The following is a 17,946-nucleotide window of genomic DNA, read 5'->3' as shown; positions in this document are numbered from 1 at the left end:
AAAAAAAAAGAAAAAAGAAAAGGAAAAAAGAAAAAGAAAATTAAAAAGAAAAAAGGAAAAGGAAAAAGAAAAAGAAAGGAAAAAGAGAAAGAAAAGAAAAAGAGAACAGGAAAAAGGAAAAGGAAAGAAAAAGAAAAGGAAAAGAAAACAGGAAAAAGGAAAAGGAAAGAAAAAGGCCCATATTTAATACAATTCCAAAGAGGGGAAGAAGAGAGGAGCCACTTGGGTGGATGTGCCATCCACAAAGCCAAGGAAAACCATCTCACTGCCACGTCCCATGTGGACATGAGCAGGGCAAAGTCCCTGAAGAAAAACAGGGAAATAAGCTGTTGTAAATGAGACAGTGGAAGGGGAGAGAGTAGAAAAAGCAGCAAAGTAATGCGGCTTTTCCTGCTGAAAATGTCTGTTCTAAAAATAGTCTGTGCTAGTCTTTCAATGCTGACACATCATGAGTTCTGCTCTTCATGAAAAAAAAAACCCTTCAGTGAGGTGTAATGGCTCATCTCTACCCAGTGTCTGTCATCTAAAGGGTAAAACATCTTACATAAACATGGATTTTATTTCCCAGCACTATAACAGCCTCTCTGAGGCTGAATCTAATCAATCAGAAAGGTAGAGACCCATTACCAAGGGCTGTATGTAATAAGGTCTCTCAAAAGCCAGGAAGGGCTGTTTTCCAAATGTCTCCAAGTCAGGTGTCAAAGAGGATTCAACAGGGCAAGTGCATCTCTCATAGAAATATCTGGTCTGGTATAAATGTACCCACTTTAGGCAATAGTGGCAAACCCAGGCAGCAAAAAAATATCATTATTTAATTTTAAAGATAGGACAGTGCATCCAGCTCTGTTCCAGTTCCAACTCTGCAGAACGTCCCCGTGCTGCAGGGGATCCCTGGCTGCAAGAGGTGCTCCAAATGGTCCACAAAAGTAGCTTTTCTCCAGGTAAACCCCAAAATTCCAGGGGTGGTAGCAACTGCTCAAACAGGCAAATACCCCTCAGCAAGAAGCAAAGAATTGATCTGCTGCAGGTCTCTCAGGGAAGAAGATGCCAAAACCCAGATGCTGCCCACGGGAATAGAAGAATGAAACCATGGAATAATTAATACTGAAAAGACCTCTGATATCAGCAAGTCAAACTGCTGACCATGATCCACCTCAGGTCTGTAACAAGCCACCCCCATTTTAGTGGAGAAAGTAGGGCCAGAGAACAGCACAAAAGCAGAGGTTGCCAATAAGGGAGAAGAGGTGATGGATTTAGGCCCCCAGATCTGGGGTTTCTGCTGCCACAGCCTGAGTTCAGCACAGCTCCAGCTCTGTGCAGCAAAGTCAGGCTGGAAATCCCTTCCTGAGAGTCTCTGTTGGGCAGAAATCACGTCCACTTTCTGTGAGCAGCTTTTCCCTGTCCTGTAAAGTCTTGCAGTTCCTTGTGATGTGCTCCAGCCTCGTGCCTGTGCCATTAGTCCAGTGCAGCCATCCAGAAAGGATTCCCTAATGTACAATCCCCCAAGGGAATCCATATTTTATGAGCATGTGGCTGAGATGCCTCAAAACTGCCCCCTTAAACCTCGTGTCTCACCTTGTGAGCTGCTGAGTCAAGGCCAAATATTGATAAAGTGAAACCCTGAAAGGATTCAGTGGCCCCAGTGGGGCTGAGTCCACTCACACCCCTGAATCCCTGTGCTGGCTGCACACACACACACACCCAGCAGGCACTCAGGATTTGGGTGAGAGGAATGAGGTGTGGGAATGTCACACGGCCACCTGCACACAAGAGCAGGAAGGAAAAAAAAAAGAGTGTAGTGATGCCACGGGGATGAAGCTGCTGCATCCCCAGCCCTTGTCAGCTCAGCTCTGTGTCACCTTCCCTCCCTGGGAGTCCCTGAAGTCACACACGGAATGTTCAGAGTTGGAAGGGAGTTTCCTGCCTGCTGTGCCTCCAGCTTCCCCCATCCCCACCCCGCAGCAAGTCCCTGCCCCTGCCTTCTGCCTCACCAGGGAGCTGATGGGCACAGGAATTGTTCAACAGGAGCCCAGGAGGGTCCCCAGTGTCACACACTGAACTAATTTGGAGTGATCAGTGGCAACAAGTCCCTTTCCAAAACACGTGGCACCAAGGAGACACTTTCCACACTCACCTTTTGAAACCAGTGTGTTTCACAGCAACTGTTTTCAGCAGGAGAGGAGAATGGGGGGAAGGGAAAAGTGGGAGCTTGTCACTGGGGCAAGTCGATTATTGCTCTGAATTCAACACCTTGCACGTGCAGAGCACCAGGGAAGAGCCACTAATCAGCAAGTTCTGGCAGTCAGGTTCTCTTGCAGGGTGTTATTCCAGCAGACTCACTGAAGGCAGCAGGGCTTTTACTGAGTCAACATCTCAGTGATGCAATTGGTGACCTCCCGTAAACCTGCAGCTGAACCTGGATTCTTCACGTGCTGGGGCAATAACCAGCACTGGAATATTCCTTAGGGCAGCTGACTCCTACCTTCGGGTGTTTTGCAGTGGGTTTGGCCCCTAAGTGTCAGAAATTTCCCTTTTTATTTTTTTTTTTTTTTGTGAGGGAACTGTTCCCATTCCCTGGGCTGCAGTGAAATCTTCCCACAGCGAGTTGCTGTGTTTAATTATTCATTTCCTGAAAAAAACCAATGCACCTTCCCTCTTCCAATCTCTCCCTTTCCAGTGTAGTCAAATATGTTCATGCTCATGTGTGTTTACCCTGCTTCTCCTTCTTATCCTCTGCTTTAAATATATATATAAATATATATTATTGTCCTTGTTTTCCTAACTGAGGAGCATTTTATTGTAGACTTGGCTTTCTTCAAACTCCTATTTCATACCAGCCCATGGAGTGATTAGAATTGGACTTATTTTTTTATTTGTCTTTTTTGTTGTTTGTTTTTTTTTTCTTGTTTTTTTTTAGGTTTTTGTTGGGGTTTTGTTTTGTTTTTTTTTTTAATCCTAGGGATCATTTCTTTGGGTTTAAGGAGCCAGGTAACAGTAGCAGGCAGCCCCACTGAGGATGATGACCAAGTCCACAGTGTCATTCCTCAAGATCACAAAATCACAGAATATCCTGACTTGGAAGGGACCCACAAGAATCATGGACTCCAACTCCTGGCCCTGCACAGGACACCCCAAAAATCACACCATGTGCCTGAGACTGTGGTGAAACCACTTCTGGAACTCTTGAACTCTTGAGAGGTTTGGGGCCATGAGCAAGATGACTGAGTTGATCCCAGCTCAAGGCAGCGCTTTTTGGAGGGTTCTTCTGGCATCCACTCCGTGCCAAACCAGTTTCCCACAGATGTGCATCCAAAACTTCCAGGGAACAACACCGTGCTGGTTGGGATCATGGCCCAGCAGTTTGTCAGCAGGGTTTTCAAGCCTGAGTGCATTCCCAGGCTCAATCAAACAGCATCCAGACCTGAGCCGGCTCTCAAGGATTCTGCACTGTCCATTTAGAGATTGTCAACCATGTCCACCCCAAAAAAAGCTTGGTAGGGCTTTTGGCTTTTCACCATAGAACTCATTCCAGAAGGACTCCAGGTTCTGCACAAAGCAATCCCAAAGATACACAGAGAGCAAGGTTTCCCTGGTAGCTTGGTGTCCCTGCTCTGGGAACGTGCTGCAGTTCACCACTGTTCCTTTCTTCTCTTCCAGGTAGGCTGCAAAGCCATGATGGTTTTCTTCCAGTACTGTGTCATGGCCAACTTCTTCTGGCTGCTGGTGGAGGGGCTGTACCTTCACACCCTGCTGGTCATCTCCTTCTTTTCGGAGAGGAAGTACTTCTGGTGGTACATCCTGATCGGCTGGGGTACGCATCTCCTCCAAACTGAGTGCCAGCAGGGGATCCTGCCTGGCATTTTCAGTCCAGAAACCTGGGGACTCAGATGGGGCAGAGGTGTAGTAGACAGTCCTGAGAAGGGCTTGGGGGTGCTGGTGGATGAGAGGCTGGACACGAGCTGGGGATGTGCCCTGACAGCCCAGAAAACAGCCATGTCCTGGGATGCATCAAAAAGGATCGTGACCAGCAGGTTGAGGGAGGGGGTTCTGCCCCTCTGTTCTGCTCTGGTGAGACCCCAATTGCAGTGCTGTGTCCAGCTCTGAGGCCCCCAACATAAGAAGAACATGGACCTGCTGGAGCAAGTCCAGAGGATGCCGAGGAGATGCTCTGAGGGCTGGAGCCCCTCTGCTCTGGAGCCAGGCTGGGAGAGCTGGGGGTGTTCACCTGGAGAAGAGAAGGCTCCAGGGAGAGCTGAGCCCCTTCCAGGGCCTAAAGGGGCTCCAGGAGAGCTGGAGAGGGGCTTGGGACAAGGGCCTGGAGTGACAGGACAAGGGGTGATGGCTTCAAACTGAAAAAGAGTATATTTAGATGAGATATTAGGAAGGAATTCTTCCCTGCCAGGGTGGTGAGGCCCTGGCACAGGTTGCCCAGAGAAGCTGGGGCTGCCCCTGGATCCCTGGAAGTGTCCAAAACCAGATTGGACAGGGCTTGGGGCAACTTAGGATAGTGGAAAGTGTCCCTGCCCATGGCAGGGGGTTGGAACTGGATGAGCGTTATGGTCCTTTCCAACCCAAACCATTCCAGGATCCTGTATGTGTTACCTTGCTGCCAAGGATTTCGTGCAGCCAGCAGCAAGATCAAGTGATGTCCAGAGGGTTTGCCCCAATTTCATTAACCTAAATCCTCAAAGGTATTTAAGGACTCAGTTTGTTCTGGGTAAATTGGTAGTTGATCTCTTCAGTGTCCTTAAGGACTGTGGGCCTGAAACTCCTCATCACCTTTATAATCATTCAGTGTTTTGATCCTGACTGGAATTCCAAAGTTGATATCACGCAGTGAGCTTAAATTGTAAGGATGGATCCCAGCAAAGCAGAACTGGACTGAACCAGACACTGCAGCCCATCACTCCCTCTGTGTTTTACTGAATTCAGGCCAGACAGCTATCCTGGGATTCCCATCACCTGAGTGCCAAAGCTGATAACCCTCTGCTTCCTGCATTTGGGATTTCTCCAGCTTTAATGCAAATGTAATGCATTAAATGCATTTCTCCAGCATTAATGCAAAAATCCAGTCTTGAACACTAAAATAAAATAAAATAAAATAAAATAAAATAAAATAAAATAAAATAAAATAAAATAAAGAAATAAAAGGATTCTGTGAAATAGAATAGAATAAAATACAGTGAGAAAATGCCAAGGAAGACAGAATTAAGCTCTTCACAAAGCAACTCACAACTGAATTGTTAACCTGTGCAAATTAATCCTACCAGATCAACTTCTTTTCTTTCTCCAGAAATAAATCAGAGATCTTATTTTCCCCTTAATGCCATTTGGTTGAAGATTTATGTTTAAGTAAGCAAATAGCTTTCTACTGAATGCTCTCAATAGCTAAAACTGAGGAATAATGAGAGCAGGGAAGAAGCTTGAAAAGATAAAATAAAATTGTGTCGTGTCCAGGGATACATCTGGACTCAGGATTTGATCAATCAGCCATGGAGTAACTTCCATTGGAAGTGACAGGAGTTATGCTTGGGTTCACACCACAAAAAAGGGGCAGTTCTCTGTGCTGGAAGCACAAGAAGGGATGACGTTGGCAGGTCTTGATTTAGATGCAGTTAATCAGGTCAGACCTTCTTTAAACCTGCCTTGTGCACAGATATCCTTTGTTTTGGCACCTTGGAGCTGCAGATTTTAAAGAAAAATGAATTAAAGTAATGATTTTAAATCAAAGATAATTTCTTTCACTCAAAATATGTTCTGAGGTTGCTTGAGTGAAGAAGGGCAATTCCAGGAAATGGCTTGAGGGATCTTTTGGTCTTTTAGTCATCCATCGTTTGCAAGAGCATCAGTGATGGATCTGAAATGGATTATGCATGAATTAATAATTTGGATGCACTAATTACAGTTCTTAGTGGGTTTATTACCATTGCACTCAAAAATCACTGGTAATAAACTATACACAAACTGTGAGTGACACAAAGCAAAGTGACACGTCCTTCCCAAAGTATTTCCAACCTAAATCTAGTCCAAGACAAGAGACAGGGAAAAGAGGGACCACAGTGATGGAGTAAGACCACCTTAGTCCTGCAGAAGATCATGGAGTGAGGAGCAGAGGCAGGTTCATCTGGCCAGCTACAGACACCTACATGTGAATTTGTCACTCCAGGCTCCCTTTACGGTCAGTGGAAGTCCAGGCAAAACAGTCAAGGGATATTCCATATTTCTTGTCCTAAAGCTCAATGACCTGTGTGTTAGAAGCACGTATTTCTCCCCGTTGATCCTGCAGAGAGCTTGTGGTGACTGCCTTGGAAACAAGTGTCCACGCTGTGAATGCCTGAAGTGATCCCTATTCCCTGCATTTCACAATCTGAAGTCCTTTTTTTAGGCATTGCAACAGGAATTTAACTGCTGGGGAGCAGTTCCAGGAAACTCATCTTACATGGCCAGTGGGAGAGGAAGGCAACACGTTGCCTGTTTGGCCTGTGAGCATTAAAAAGGTGGAGCATTTGCCCAGTCCTGAGGGAAGGCATCACCTCAGGAGAGATGGAGAGTGAGGGAGAACAGCCCTGAGGACCCTGATAGTGATTTCTGATAGTAACACCACCTCTTTTCTCTTGCCAGGTGCCCCCTCCGTGTTCATCACCGCTTGGACCATTGTCAGGATTTACTTTTTCGATGTTGGGTAAGCCTGTGCACTCAACTGTCTTTCCTTTATTCTTCTTCCTCCCTTTATCTGCCAGGAAAGCCCTGCAGCTTTAGTAACCCATGATCCCAGCAGCCAGAGCAGAGCAGAGGGTGTCCCCTGCCACCAAGAACCAAGAAGTGCTCCAAGATCTCCCTGAAGACACATGTTTTATGTCAGCTTAGGCCAGTCACTCACCCTCTTTGCTTCCCGATTCCCTGGTCAGGATATTTGCAGGGAATCTGTGAGCAGACCCTGATGTTTTCATTTGGCCCAGTTGTAGATGTCAACATGATAAAGTAAAATGAGTCCTACCAGAAATTTTCATTGCTCAGAGCAGAGCTTTGCATCCTGCAAAACTGATCCTATCTATATGTGCCCATGAAGCAGGTGCTCAACAAACACACCTTTTACCTCTCACACAGAAAAGCCTAAAACTTCTTTTTTTTTTCTTTTCCCAAGCAGATTTTAGGAGCTGCTCTTTCATTCTCTTTAACCTTGCAGCAGCCTTTGATATTTTATATAAGAAGCAGATAGAACACAGCTAAGAAAATGAGGCAGATAGAGGAGTTATCCAAGGATATATGAAAGTAAAATGCATTTGATTCTGCAATCCTCCTGCTTTGCTTTTATTCAAGCAGTCAAGAGCTACAGTAATTGGAAAGGTTTTTAGGGGAAAACACTCCAGAGAGTTACGGAATCGGGTGCTTGTTCTGCCCTCACTTCTTGCATTTGCATCCTATAGTTAATTCCATTTTCTCCCTCTCCAAGTGTGTCCTGATTTGCCCTCATTTCGGTTGGAGAAGGATTTCTCATTGCATTTTTGATTTATAGTCATGCTCACACATTTCCTGAGGGCCACTCACTTCCTTTGTGCTTTCACTGTCTCTGCATAAAACTGACCTTATTTCCTCTGTTAATAAATAGCCTCTACAATGAGATAGGGACAGGAGGATTTAACCATTCTGGGTACCAATTCTTCTTACTATATATTCCCACTCAGCTCCAGCAATTCTTATTAAAAATACAAACTTTTTTGCATTTTCTGGAGGCTTTAAAACTCTACGTTTTTGTGCCAAGTAAAACAATGTGAATTTACAGGATATGCTAATACCTAACATAGATTATTCTTTCCATACTAAAGTTACCTACAGAGAAAAATTACAGGAAATTAATCCAGATGAAATAAACTAATTATGCAAGATCAGTTAAACAACATTAAGCCTCTGTTTAAGCATTCTAACTCCAAATTAAAATGACCTTCATTCAGACTGTCTGAATTTGTTTCAAAAATGAAGTGCACTAGACATAATTAGGGCCGCTTTAATTCTAAATGAGAGGGCAGAAGGCACCTGACTATCAGCATCTGTGTGTGAGCAATTTGCTCCATCTCCTTTTAGAGTTAGTGGAGATTTAGTCAGTGTAGTCCATGGAGTGCAATTTTTTTCATTCTAAAGTTGCTGCCCAAAATAGGTCTCAGAACTGTGCCCTAAAAATGCCTCTGCTTATCTGCTATTGCCTGCACTGTCAACATCCTGAATTAGATGAGCTGAATCCAGGTGGAATTGTCTCCAGCAGGCTCCACTGATCTGTTTTTAACGTGAATGCAGCCCAGTTTTCACGAATGCTTTCCTAAAAATGCACCTTCCATCACCTGACCGAGGTCTGCAGATAAATGTGTCCCAAGCAATATTAGTCATTTCCACATCATTCCTCTCCTGTCCTTTCCTTGTTGGCTTTAAAATAGAGTTCCAGGTGAGTGGAGTTGTGTACAGACAGTTCTGAATTCGGGATGAAATAAATCCCATCCTGGACCCAATGGGCTTTTCTAAGTAGATCCATAGCTCGAGTGCAGATGGATTTAGTGGGACTAATCCCACCAGTGGCTGTTATCTTTCTCAGAAGCACATAGTTGGTTTTGTTTCTGATGTTGCCAGCATCTGAAGATGCTCCACCATCATCCAGGAGGGTGGAGAGCACTGGAGGCCTGGTGGATCTGTGGGTTTGGCAGCATTTCCTTGGAGCAGAGCTTAGTGTAGGAGAAATTCAGGAGGTCACCATCCTCTCCCACATTCACCCTGCAGAACATATTCCAGCCTATTCCATTTCCAAGGGGAAAAGAGCTCTCAGGATTGTGTCTAGGGCAACTGGTGCCTGCCAGTGCTCAGAGCCTCTGCAAAGCAAGTCTTTGACCATTCCCAGTTCATGAACAAAAGGTTCAGTCCTAATAATCCAGCCTAGATATCCTTTGCTTTTAGGAAAACCTAAGAGGTTACATACCTTGCTTTCCGTGCTTGAAGTTTTAAGTCTTGTTTTATTTCTTTTTAGGTGCTGGGAGGAAATAGTGGAATCCCCATTCTGGTGGATCATTAAAACCCCTATTTTGGTGTCTATCTTGGTAAAGTATCAGCACATTCTGCTGGCTGCAAAGCCACCTTTAGTCCTAAGTGGTGGAGGGGGGGGTGAAGGGGTGTTGAGAAGTGTTCTGTAAGTGTCCATGGAAGATGCACTGGCGGGTAAAATCCCACTGTATGTTGAACATCTGTCTTAGGGTGAGGAAAAACCCTCCAGATAAACATTTAACATTGAACATGGAAGAGTTTGAGTGACTGGGCCACCAAGGTGGAGCTCATTTGATGTACCTTTGACCATTCCACCTCCTACTTGCCCTGGGCACTCTGGGTGTGTAGCCAGAGGAGGTTGAGGAATGTGGTTGGGGATCCAAGAAAGACTCATTTTGCCTAATGGATCAGTGGATGTCTGAATTCAACCTGATGAACTGTGCTACGAGTGGCTTTGTTTCTCTGAGCTGACCAGGATGACTTGTCCAGTTGTAGATGTCAATACTACGAAGTGAAATGAGTCCCACCATAAATTTCTAGATAAAAAAAGGGGTTTGATGAATTCCCCTGGGGTATTTGCCTCTTTTTATAGCACCCAGTGCAGAGCTGGATCCCAGCTGTGTGTTTTTAAAGTCGGTCCTCAAGAAGCTTGTCTGATTTCCAGAAAAATCAACAGAAGTGTCTGATTTTAATTCTCTGGATATGACCAATTCTGACCACATAAACCAGAACACTTCTGAGGAACTCGGTCCTCCCATCCCTGTTGAACATTGTGTGTTTCCTCTATTGAGCCAAGCCTTAAAATCAAATTAACTTGAGTTAAACTTAGCTCTGAGTTTTCTTAAATGAAGGCAAGGACGTGTGAAGGGAATACAAAAAAAAATGCAACAGAAATCAGACCAAATATATCTCTTTTAGACAGAAATCTTTCCTTAGAACATACATTCTTCTTATTCCACGTACATCATGACCTTTACAAGAAGTTTTTTTTCTGTAGCATTTGTCATGCAGGGATTCAAAACCGCAACAATTTGAATAATGACATTTTACTCTGTTTACCTCACTGAAAAGAAATACAGTACTTAGATGACACATCTCAAAATATTTATGTCATCACAGAAAGCTGTAGATAGTACTTTCCCTTTCCTGAGATAAGCTTTCAGTCAAAAAATACACCCTATTATTCTCTTTGGATCAATGAGTCTCTATTTGCTTTTGGCCAGTAAATCATTTCCTCATTGCCAAACAAAGTTTACCCAGCAGTTCCTGATTTTGCTTCGGCAGATATCCCATGAATCTGTCCCAGGGGAAGGGCATGATAACCACCAGCTGATGAACAGCAGGTTTCTTCAGGGAGTAATGCAACATTTGCTCCATATCCACGGGAAAAAAGTGTATATCTCACTGTAAGGAAGAAATGCGTATACAAGATATACAAGATCTTTAAGATACATAAGATATATCTTATATACAAGGTATTAAGCACTGGGAACACATCAAGTGCCTCTGATTAAGTTGAAAAAATAAATTAAACAACTTCTCTGGTATCCTGATATCCATATGTTCTACCATGGAATGCTAAGGTTATATTTCCCAGTCCACTCCAAGCCAGCACTGCCAGTATTTAATGCTCCATTCTTACCTTCATTTCTGCATCTTGTGTGCTATCAATGCTCATTAGCGTAATTGATCTAGATAACAATGTTTTGAACAAATAAATTTTACTTGCCACCAAGTCAGACACAAACCATTTCCACGAGCAAATAAATACAAGCAGAAACCAAGATAAATGGCTCAGGGTAGATAAAAAGTGATTAAGCAATGCATCCAAGAAATACCATTAATTTCCAATTACTCATAGCCTTTGAAAGAAAAGTGAGTGTCTAATTGAGAGATGTGCTTCAGTCTATTTTATTCACCTTATTGTTGAGATAAATGTAGGAATTGCTGGAGGAAATGTTACAATCTGTTTTTGCAGGAAGTCAGATTGGCTGGTTAACACAATCCCTTCCAGCTGCTGAGCCTCTGAAAATCAGAGCCATTTGTGCATTCAGTAACCATGAACAGATAAAGAGAGAGGTTGTGGCCAAACTAAAACTAAGTCCCCAGAAATCTGTCACTGCTTTAGTGTTTTCTGTGTTGCATGAATAACAGGATGATTCGATGGATAAGACCTTACAAGCAAACAGAGTTGCATTCAGTCCATGCCATCTACTACATTCCATTGGGAAAATGCCATTCCTAGCTCTACCCCTTTGCTAATAAGGGAGGTTAACATTGCTTGAGTGTGTTGGTGGAGCACTTTGAGATCTTTTGAGTGAAAAGAACCATCTAAAATTCAGGGGTCAGGTCCCGGTCTAATGTCATAGGAGGGAGCGTTTCCCGCTGTGTCCATGAGGTCTATCCCTTGCCGTGCAAGCTCTCCAGCCTCTCCCAGGGAGGCCATGGCCAGTAGCATTGAGTAGGGTGGGGTGGGCACTGCTCTGTGTTTTGTTTTGGTCTCCTTGGCTCAGTCTCTGACGTGCTCAGCAGCCGGTCCCATGTCAGCGTCTCCCGAGGGCTTTGACATCCGTCGCTCGGCTCATTCCCAAGGCTCTTTTCCCACCCCGGCGCCGGCAGGACGTCGTGCATAGCTGTGCTCTATGGGCTTGACATCATCATACTTGGGATGTATGACACGAAGTCCCAAGCAGGCTGATGTCAGGCCCAAGATGCCATCCTGTGTCCGTTTACTTTGGGCTCCCTGCTCATGGCTGCTTAACCACAGCTTGTTCCATGGCAAAAACGTGGCAGTGGAAGGAATTCCCCTCTAATGATGGGCTCTGTTCACCAGGAAAAAATAACTAATGTTTTGCCTCTCTCTCTCTCTGTGTTCCCTTTCTTCCCATCCTGGCAGGTGAACTTCATCCTCTTCATCTGCATCATCCGCATCTTGGTCCAGAAGTTGCACTCCCCGGACGTTGGGCACAATGAAACCAGCCAATATTCGTAAGTCCTGGACTTCTTCTACCATATTCTTTGCTTTTTGGGAAACCTGTTTGACTGTTAGTTCATTACTACATCACTATTCACTGTGTTCACTGTTGTCTCTGTCTGCACTGATCAGAATCAATTAATTGTTACTTGATCAAAGCTGATCAGAAATCAGGAAATGGAGCGTTTCATAAAACAGCTGGACAGGTTTGATGTCAGTTCGAGGCAGGTGAGAAGGCCTTGTCCTGGGATTAATGATGAAGAAGTGAGAGCAACAATAATGATCATGAGGCAAAAAAAGTTCTTTCTTTGCATCTTTAATATTTAGTGGATTCTGAAGGCAGAGGAACCCCGAGGGACAACCAAGAGTTACTGTACTCAGTGTATGGGCTTTTTTTTTTTCTGACTCTCAGGTCCCTTTTTCAAAGAAGGAGAGATCTAGAAAATTAATCCATTCAGTAGAATCTGTGGCAGATTTTCCTTATCCCAAAGCAGACCTCTAAACTAGATTGGATTATTTCAATGCATTTCTCTTCAGTGTTGAGAAGGATCACTGCCTCAGAAGATTTGCTTGACTTAATGCTTTTATTCCAGGGATATAAAGTTGACCTTAATGGGGATTTTTATCATGAACAGCACGCCAGTGAGATCAACATCTGTCTCAGTGGCCAAGACTGGTCTTAGATGTAGAATTATAAGAGTGAAAAAAATGTCCATTTACATGGATTTGTTCTGGCCTCAATGCAAATAAAATAAAAGTTCAGACCAGCTTATTTTTGACTCTTCCCACTGTCCTGGTTCAGCTTTTCAACTATCCTGGATATTTATTAAATGTTTCCTCGAAGAGAACTAAAATGAAAAAGGTTCTGTTTCTACACGGTCACTGCTCATAAACCTTTGTCTTCGTCTGGAGCTGCACTTTTGGGTACCCTGAAGAATCTGAGCTCAGTTCAACTTTCTGCAAGATGGAAAACAATAACAATCTGTTCCTTAAACATTGCCCAGCCGTGACACTGAGCCTGTCTCTAGTGATGGTAAATTATTCATTTCATCTGCCTCAAGAGATTCTCTGATTTATGAAAGAAAAGGCCACAGTTTGACCTTAACTTCTGCCTGCAGCAGCCAAAGCCAATTACCTCTGTTTTTGTCATCTCAGCACACCAATGTTACCAACCCTGTGCTTTTTATCCCCTATTTTTCTGTATTTCCAACTGGGTGTTGTACCTTTGTACCCCAGGATTGCAACAGCTCTGGCCAGGTGTGGAGATTAAATCAGCATATTGAAATATGTTCTGAGCAGCATCCTGGAGCTGTTGGCTCCTGTTCCCCTCAGCAGAAGTGTTGCCAACACGCACTGCAAGGGTTATGCCCAGATTACCTCGGAGGTCATGCTGAGCTTTTGGGTTCAGGGCACATTTTCCAGTGAAGTGGGAAATGAAATTTTCCTGGGAGCTGCCAGGAAAGCTCCTTTTGCCTTGTAAACAAACGTAGCACAGCATTAAAGCACAGACTTCCCCTCGCTGACCTGCCCAACGGGAGGTGCTGCTGAAGTACAACTGAGCCTCACATCTGCAGCTCCTCACCTTCCTTCTCCACCTGGAAAGACATCTCAGTGCCGTTAGGGAATGAAGCAGTTGCTCACTTCGTAGGATCACAGAATCACAGAATGGTTTGGGTTGGAAGGGACCGTAAAATCATCCAGTTCCACCCCCTGCCATGGTCAGGGACACTTTCCACTGGACCAGGTTGCTCAGAGCTCCATCCAACCTGACCTTAAACTTCTATGCATCCAAGACATATGAGATGCTTTAAGACATTCCAGATACTTTCTTGGATGTAGAACCCAGGACCTGTGGGAGAATTTTACCCTTACACAGAGGCATCTCTGGCCACCAGCCACATCCTCTGGGACATCTGGAAGTCTCTGTTGACTGTACTGAGAGCTGTAGGACATGAGGCACCACACTTTCCTATGGAAGGAAGTATTAAGTGTCTCAACCTGAAGGCTGGAACCCAGCAAGGGGAGTTCTCAGTGTGGTCCTAAGTTTTCAATGTTTAGACAGCAATCTGTAGAGACTTGTGGGGTTCTACCTGCAGGACCCAAGAGATCTTAGCAAAAACTGCTGCTAATGAAACATTGAGGGAGCTGGGGGGGCTCAGCCTGGAGAAAAGGAGGCTCAGGGGGGACCTTCTTGCTCTCTGCAACTCCCTGACAGGAGGGAGGAGCCGGGGGGGGGTCGGGCTCTGCTCCCAGGGAACAAGGGACAGGAGGAGAGGGAACGGCCTCCAGCTGTGCCAAGGGAGGGTCAGGTTGGACATCAGGAAGAATTTCTGCACTGAAAGGGTGGTCAGGCACTGGAAGGGGCTGCCCAGGGAGGTGGTGGAGTCCCCACCCCTGGAGGTGGAAGGAAGGACTGGACATGGCACTGAGTGCTCTGGGCTGGGGGACAAGGTGGGCATCGGGCACAGGGTGGACTCGATGACCTTGGAGGGCTTTTCCAACCTCAGTGATTCTGTGATTCTGTTTGGGTTCCTCCTGCCAACTCAGATACAAATCTATTTTAAACTAACAACATCCTGGATATCTCATTTGCATTCTCCCTCCTTCTCTTGTTTATTTTATACTGTTTATTTTCTAAAAACACGCTGACATGTTGACAAGCATTATTCAAACTCCAAGCAGTTTCAATGTAGCTGCAGGCTGGAAGTTCAGGTGCACTGCTGACTCACTCATTAATGCTCCACACAGGGAACTGGGCTTTCATGTATTGGAAACTGTGAAAACAAAGCTCCCAAAACAGCTTTCTGGAAATGATGGGGAGATGTGCAATAGTGGGACAGCAAAATTTCAGGCAAAGAGATTTTGTTTTCTACAACAGGAAACTTGAGTAAAATTCATTTCTTTCTATTCTTTACGTGCTCGTAGATCAATATTGTCATCAAAGTTTTCTGACTAACTTTTCCATGATAATTTCAAGGAGCATTACTAAAATGTCCCAATGCCCACTCCCAAGGAGAGGAGTAGGTTCCATGCAGGCTGATGGACACATTTTCCCTAAATTACCTGTCACCACGTACATCTGTCAGAGAGGGTGGGTCTAAGATGTTCTGGGAATGAGAGTAATGAGTTTTTTGAGAACCCATGGCTTCCAGCAGGAAGATTTAACCAGCTTTACACAATCTCCCAAGAAGTTCTGCCTCCTGCACATCCAGGCTTTATCTTCCTGGGAGAAATTACACCCTCACGGGGGAAGATGATTTTCCTCTTTGCAGTGTTTAGTAGGGGGAATCTGTTAAATATCACAGTGCTGGACCACTTGCCCTGATGCCAAACTGAGATCTGAAACATCACTCAGTGTCTGGGGAAGGAAGTGGCTGGTTTGGAGTGTTGTGCAAATTAGAGGAGGGGGCTCAAGTTTTGGCATTTATGTCCTTTTCATTGCCACAGTGCATCCAGGAAGGAAAATATTGTAACTGAGGCCCCAGTGTTGTCAGCAAAGATAAGATCAATTTTTCTAATCCCCTGGAGGTTGAAAACAGCATCTCTGTGAATAATGGTACACAAAGGTAGGGTCTCATCATCTCCTCCAGGTTGGGGAGAGAGGAGAGATTCTGCAAATCCAACAGAAATATTCACTTAACTGTGATCTGCTTAGAAAATGAGTTGCTTTCTCATATATCTGGAGCTGGGAGCATTAGGGCTTGGTCATACTGGTGTGGGTCATACTGGCCAGAGCTGCTTCTGAGAGCGAGGAACATGGAACACTGATGGTCACCAAAGACAGTGACAGTGCTCTGGCAGAGCAGGACATCCAAGAGAACTCAGATTTTGGATCTACTCCCCATGAGCAGGGATGTGCCTGCTGGTGAGGGATGTGGGAAAGGCAAATTCCTGTGAAGTCCCTCAGCTTCCTACAGGCACTGATTTTGCCCGGAACGAGTTGCACCCATTGTATTTCAGCCATCAGGTATTCCCTGGGGAGCCATGGCCTCCAAAACCAGCCCTAATGTCGAGCTGTCTTTGGGCCAGGCCCAGGGAAAGCTGGAAAGGTCTGCTGGGAGATACAGGGATGAGCATCATCTGCACAAAGCTGGCACATCAGCCCTCCCAGTGGGCTGGTGCAGATGGCAAATAAATGAAGATGGTCTGAGAGGACTGAGCCTGATGAGGTTTGGAGGTGAAGGACTTGCAGGTGGAAGAACAAGTATTTCCAACATCCTCTCCTTGGCTTAATTTCCTCCAGAAGCCTCTGAGAGATGGAGATGCCACACGATGTGGGTGACCAGGGGAGCCAAAACCCCCACGAGCATCCTTAGACTCCTGATTTCATTTCATTTCTGTCACCTATTTTTTAATAATGATTATATTTAATAAATTATCATTTCTTCCTAATTAGGGCTCTGATTACCCAGGCTGATGCCATTAAGCACTAATACTGTTCATCCCCCTCCTTTGGAGACATTCATTGTGCAATATCCTGTCATTATTCCCAGCTAAACATACCATTTCTCTCCCAGAAGCTGTAATTTTCAGCAATCTCCCAAGCAAACAAAGGCAGTGCTAGATGATGATTTAGCTGGTAGAGATGAAAAAAAGATCTCTGGTGGGAGGGGAAGAAGAGAGAAGGGAGAAAGAAATACCTCCAGTGGAGCTACTAGGAGTAAAGATGTCGCATTTTATGGTGTCGCCACGTCTGAAATCAGCAGCCGTCTGCAAGTCTGAGGAACAAGGAGCAGTAATGTAGGGCTGATTGCTCTGCCTTGGCTGGAGACATGGATATAATTACCTGGGAGCTGTTAAGGAGCAGGAAATGCTCCCAGCGTGGTCCTTGGTTAGTCTGAGGTGTGGGATTTCTCATCCTCTTACCCTTCAGCTCCTCTTCCCTTCTCCCCTTCTGACTCATGTTTGTCTTTCCAACAGGAGGCTGGCCAAGTCCACCTTGCTGCTGATCCCTCTCTTTGGCATTCACTACATCATGTTTGCTTTCTTCCCTGACAACTTCAAGGCAGAAGTTAAGCTGGTCTTTGAGCTCGTGGTCGGGTCGTTCCAGGTAAGCCACCCTTTGGGCCACCACTCAGCCACCAGGTCTGGCAGGAGGGAGAAGTGTAATGACCTTTGGGGAAAAAGCTCCTCACTGCAGCATGGTCAGGATGGGAGATAAATTTATATTTTGCCTCCTGGAATTCCAGAAGGAGATTCTCCCTCCTCGGTTTAGGCACCTAAAAGAAAATGTACATCTGCACATTAGTCACCCTGGGGGTTTATGTGCTTAAGGGAAAAAAAAAGTGAGCATCACAGGTCAGTTTATATATTACTGGCATGTTCCAGGCCAGGTTGGAGGGGACTTGGAGCACCCTGGTCTAGTGGAAGGTTGTCCTTGTCCACCTCATGGTGTTTGGAACTAGATGACTTTCAAGATCCCTTCCAACCCAAACCATTCTACGATTCCATAGTGCAAAATGAGACAAATGACCTTTGGTGGGAGTGTCCTGCTGCCCATTAACAGGAGCCTGGTCTGTCTTCAACCACTTGGCTTGAATGAACTTTCTCCTCTATTCACAAGTCAAGTGCTGCCTGTAGCTCCTGTTCAAGCAGGATTCCAGTTCATTGGTGTAGGAGGCAGCTTCCCCACGAGGATGGATGATGGGGCTGTCCCCCACGTTAGTCCTGATGGATTTTGGTTCCTAGAGCCTCCCACTTCAGTCAGTGTTGGGCTGTTAAACTTGACCCTGAGGCTGCATGAAAAGAAGCCCTTATTTAAGTGTTTCATCCCATTGCTTCTGACCACTGTCAGTCCCAGCCACGTTCTCACAGCCTGGGAGCGGGGTCTGGCTGTCCCCATGTCCCATGCACATTTCAGTGGCAAGTTTTATTTGGTGGTGACTGAGTTGACATCCCTGTCTACAACATCATCACTTCACATCTGGCATCTGGAAGCGCTCAAAAAA

The 17,946-nt window shown here is 45.1% G+C and overlaps 1 protein-coding gene across 2 annotated transcripts in view; it reads left to right on the top strand.

The window, feature by feature from the left end:
* The window catches only part of VIPR1 (vasoactive intestinal peptide receptor 1), a 109,405-nt gene that overhangs the window by 82,942 nt on the left and 8,517 nt on the right, over window positions 1–17,946 (top strand). For both annotated transcript variants that reach the window (XM_027695490.1, XM_027695491.1), the window contains exons 7-11: window positions 3,658–3,811; window positions 6,622–6,682; window positions 9,011–9,080; window positions 11,921–12,012; window positions 16,919–17,048. In XM_027695490.1, the coding sequence (XP_027551291.1) occupies window positions 3,658–3,811; window positions 6,622–6,682; window positions 9,011–9,080; window positions 11,921–12,012; window positions 16,919–17,048 (507 nt within the window). The remainder of the gene's footprint in view (window positions 1–3,657; window positions 3,812–6,621; window positions 6,683–9,010; window positions 9,081–11,920; window positions 12,013–16,918; window positions 17,049–17,946) is intronic.

The sequence above is a fragment of the Neopelma chrysocephalum genome, unplaced genomic scaffold, assembly GCF_003984885.1.
Source record: "Neopelma chrysocephalum unplaced genomic scaffold, ASM398488v2 Primary Assembly neopelma1_101, whole genome shotgun sequence".
Classification (NCBI taxonomy): Eukaryota; Metazoa; Chordata; class Aves; order Passeriformes; family Pipridae; genus Neopelma; species Neopelma chrysocephalum.
The sequence above is the reverse complement of the archived record's forward strand: the minus strand, read 5'-3'. Positions and strand labels throughout refer to the sequence as shown.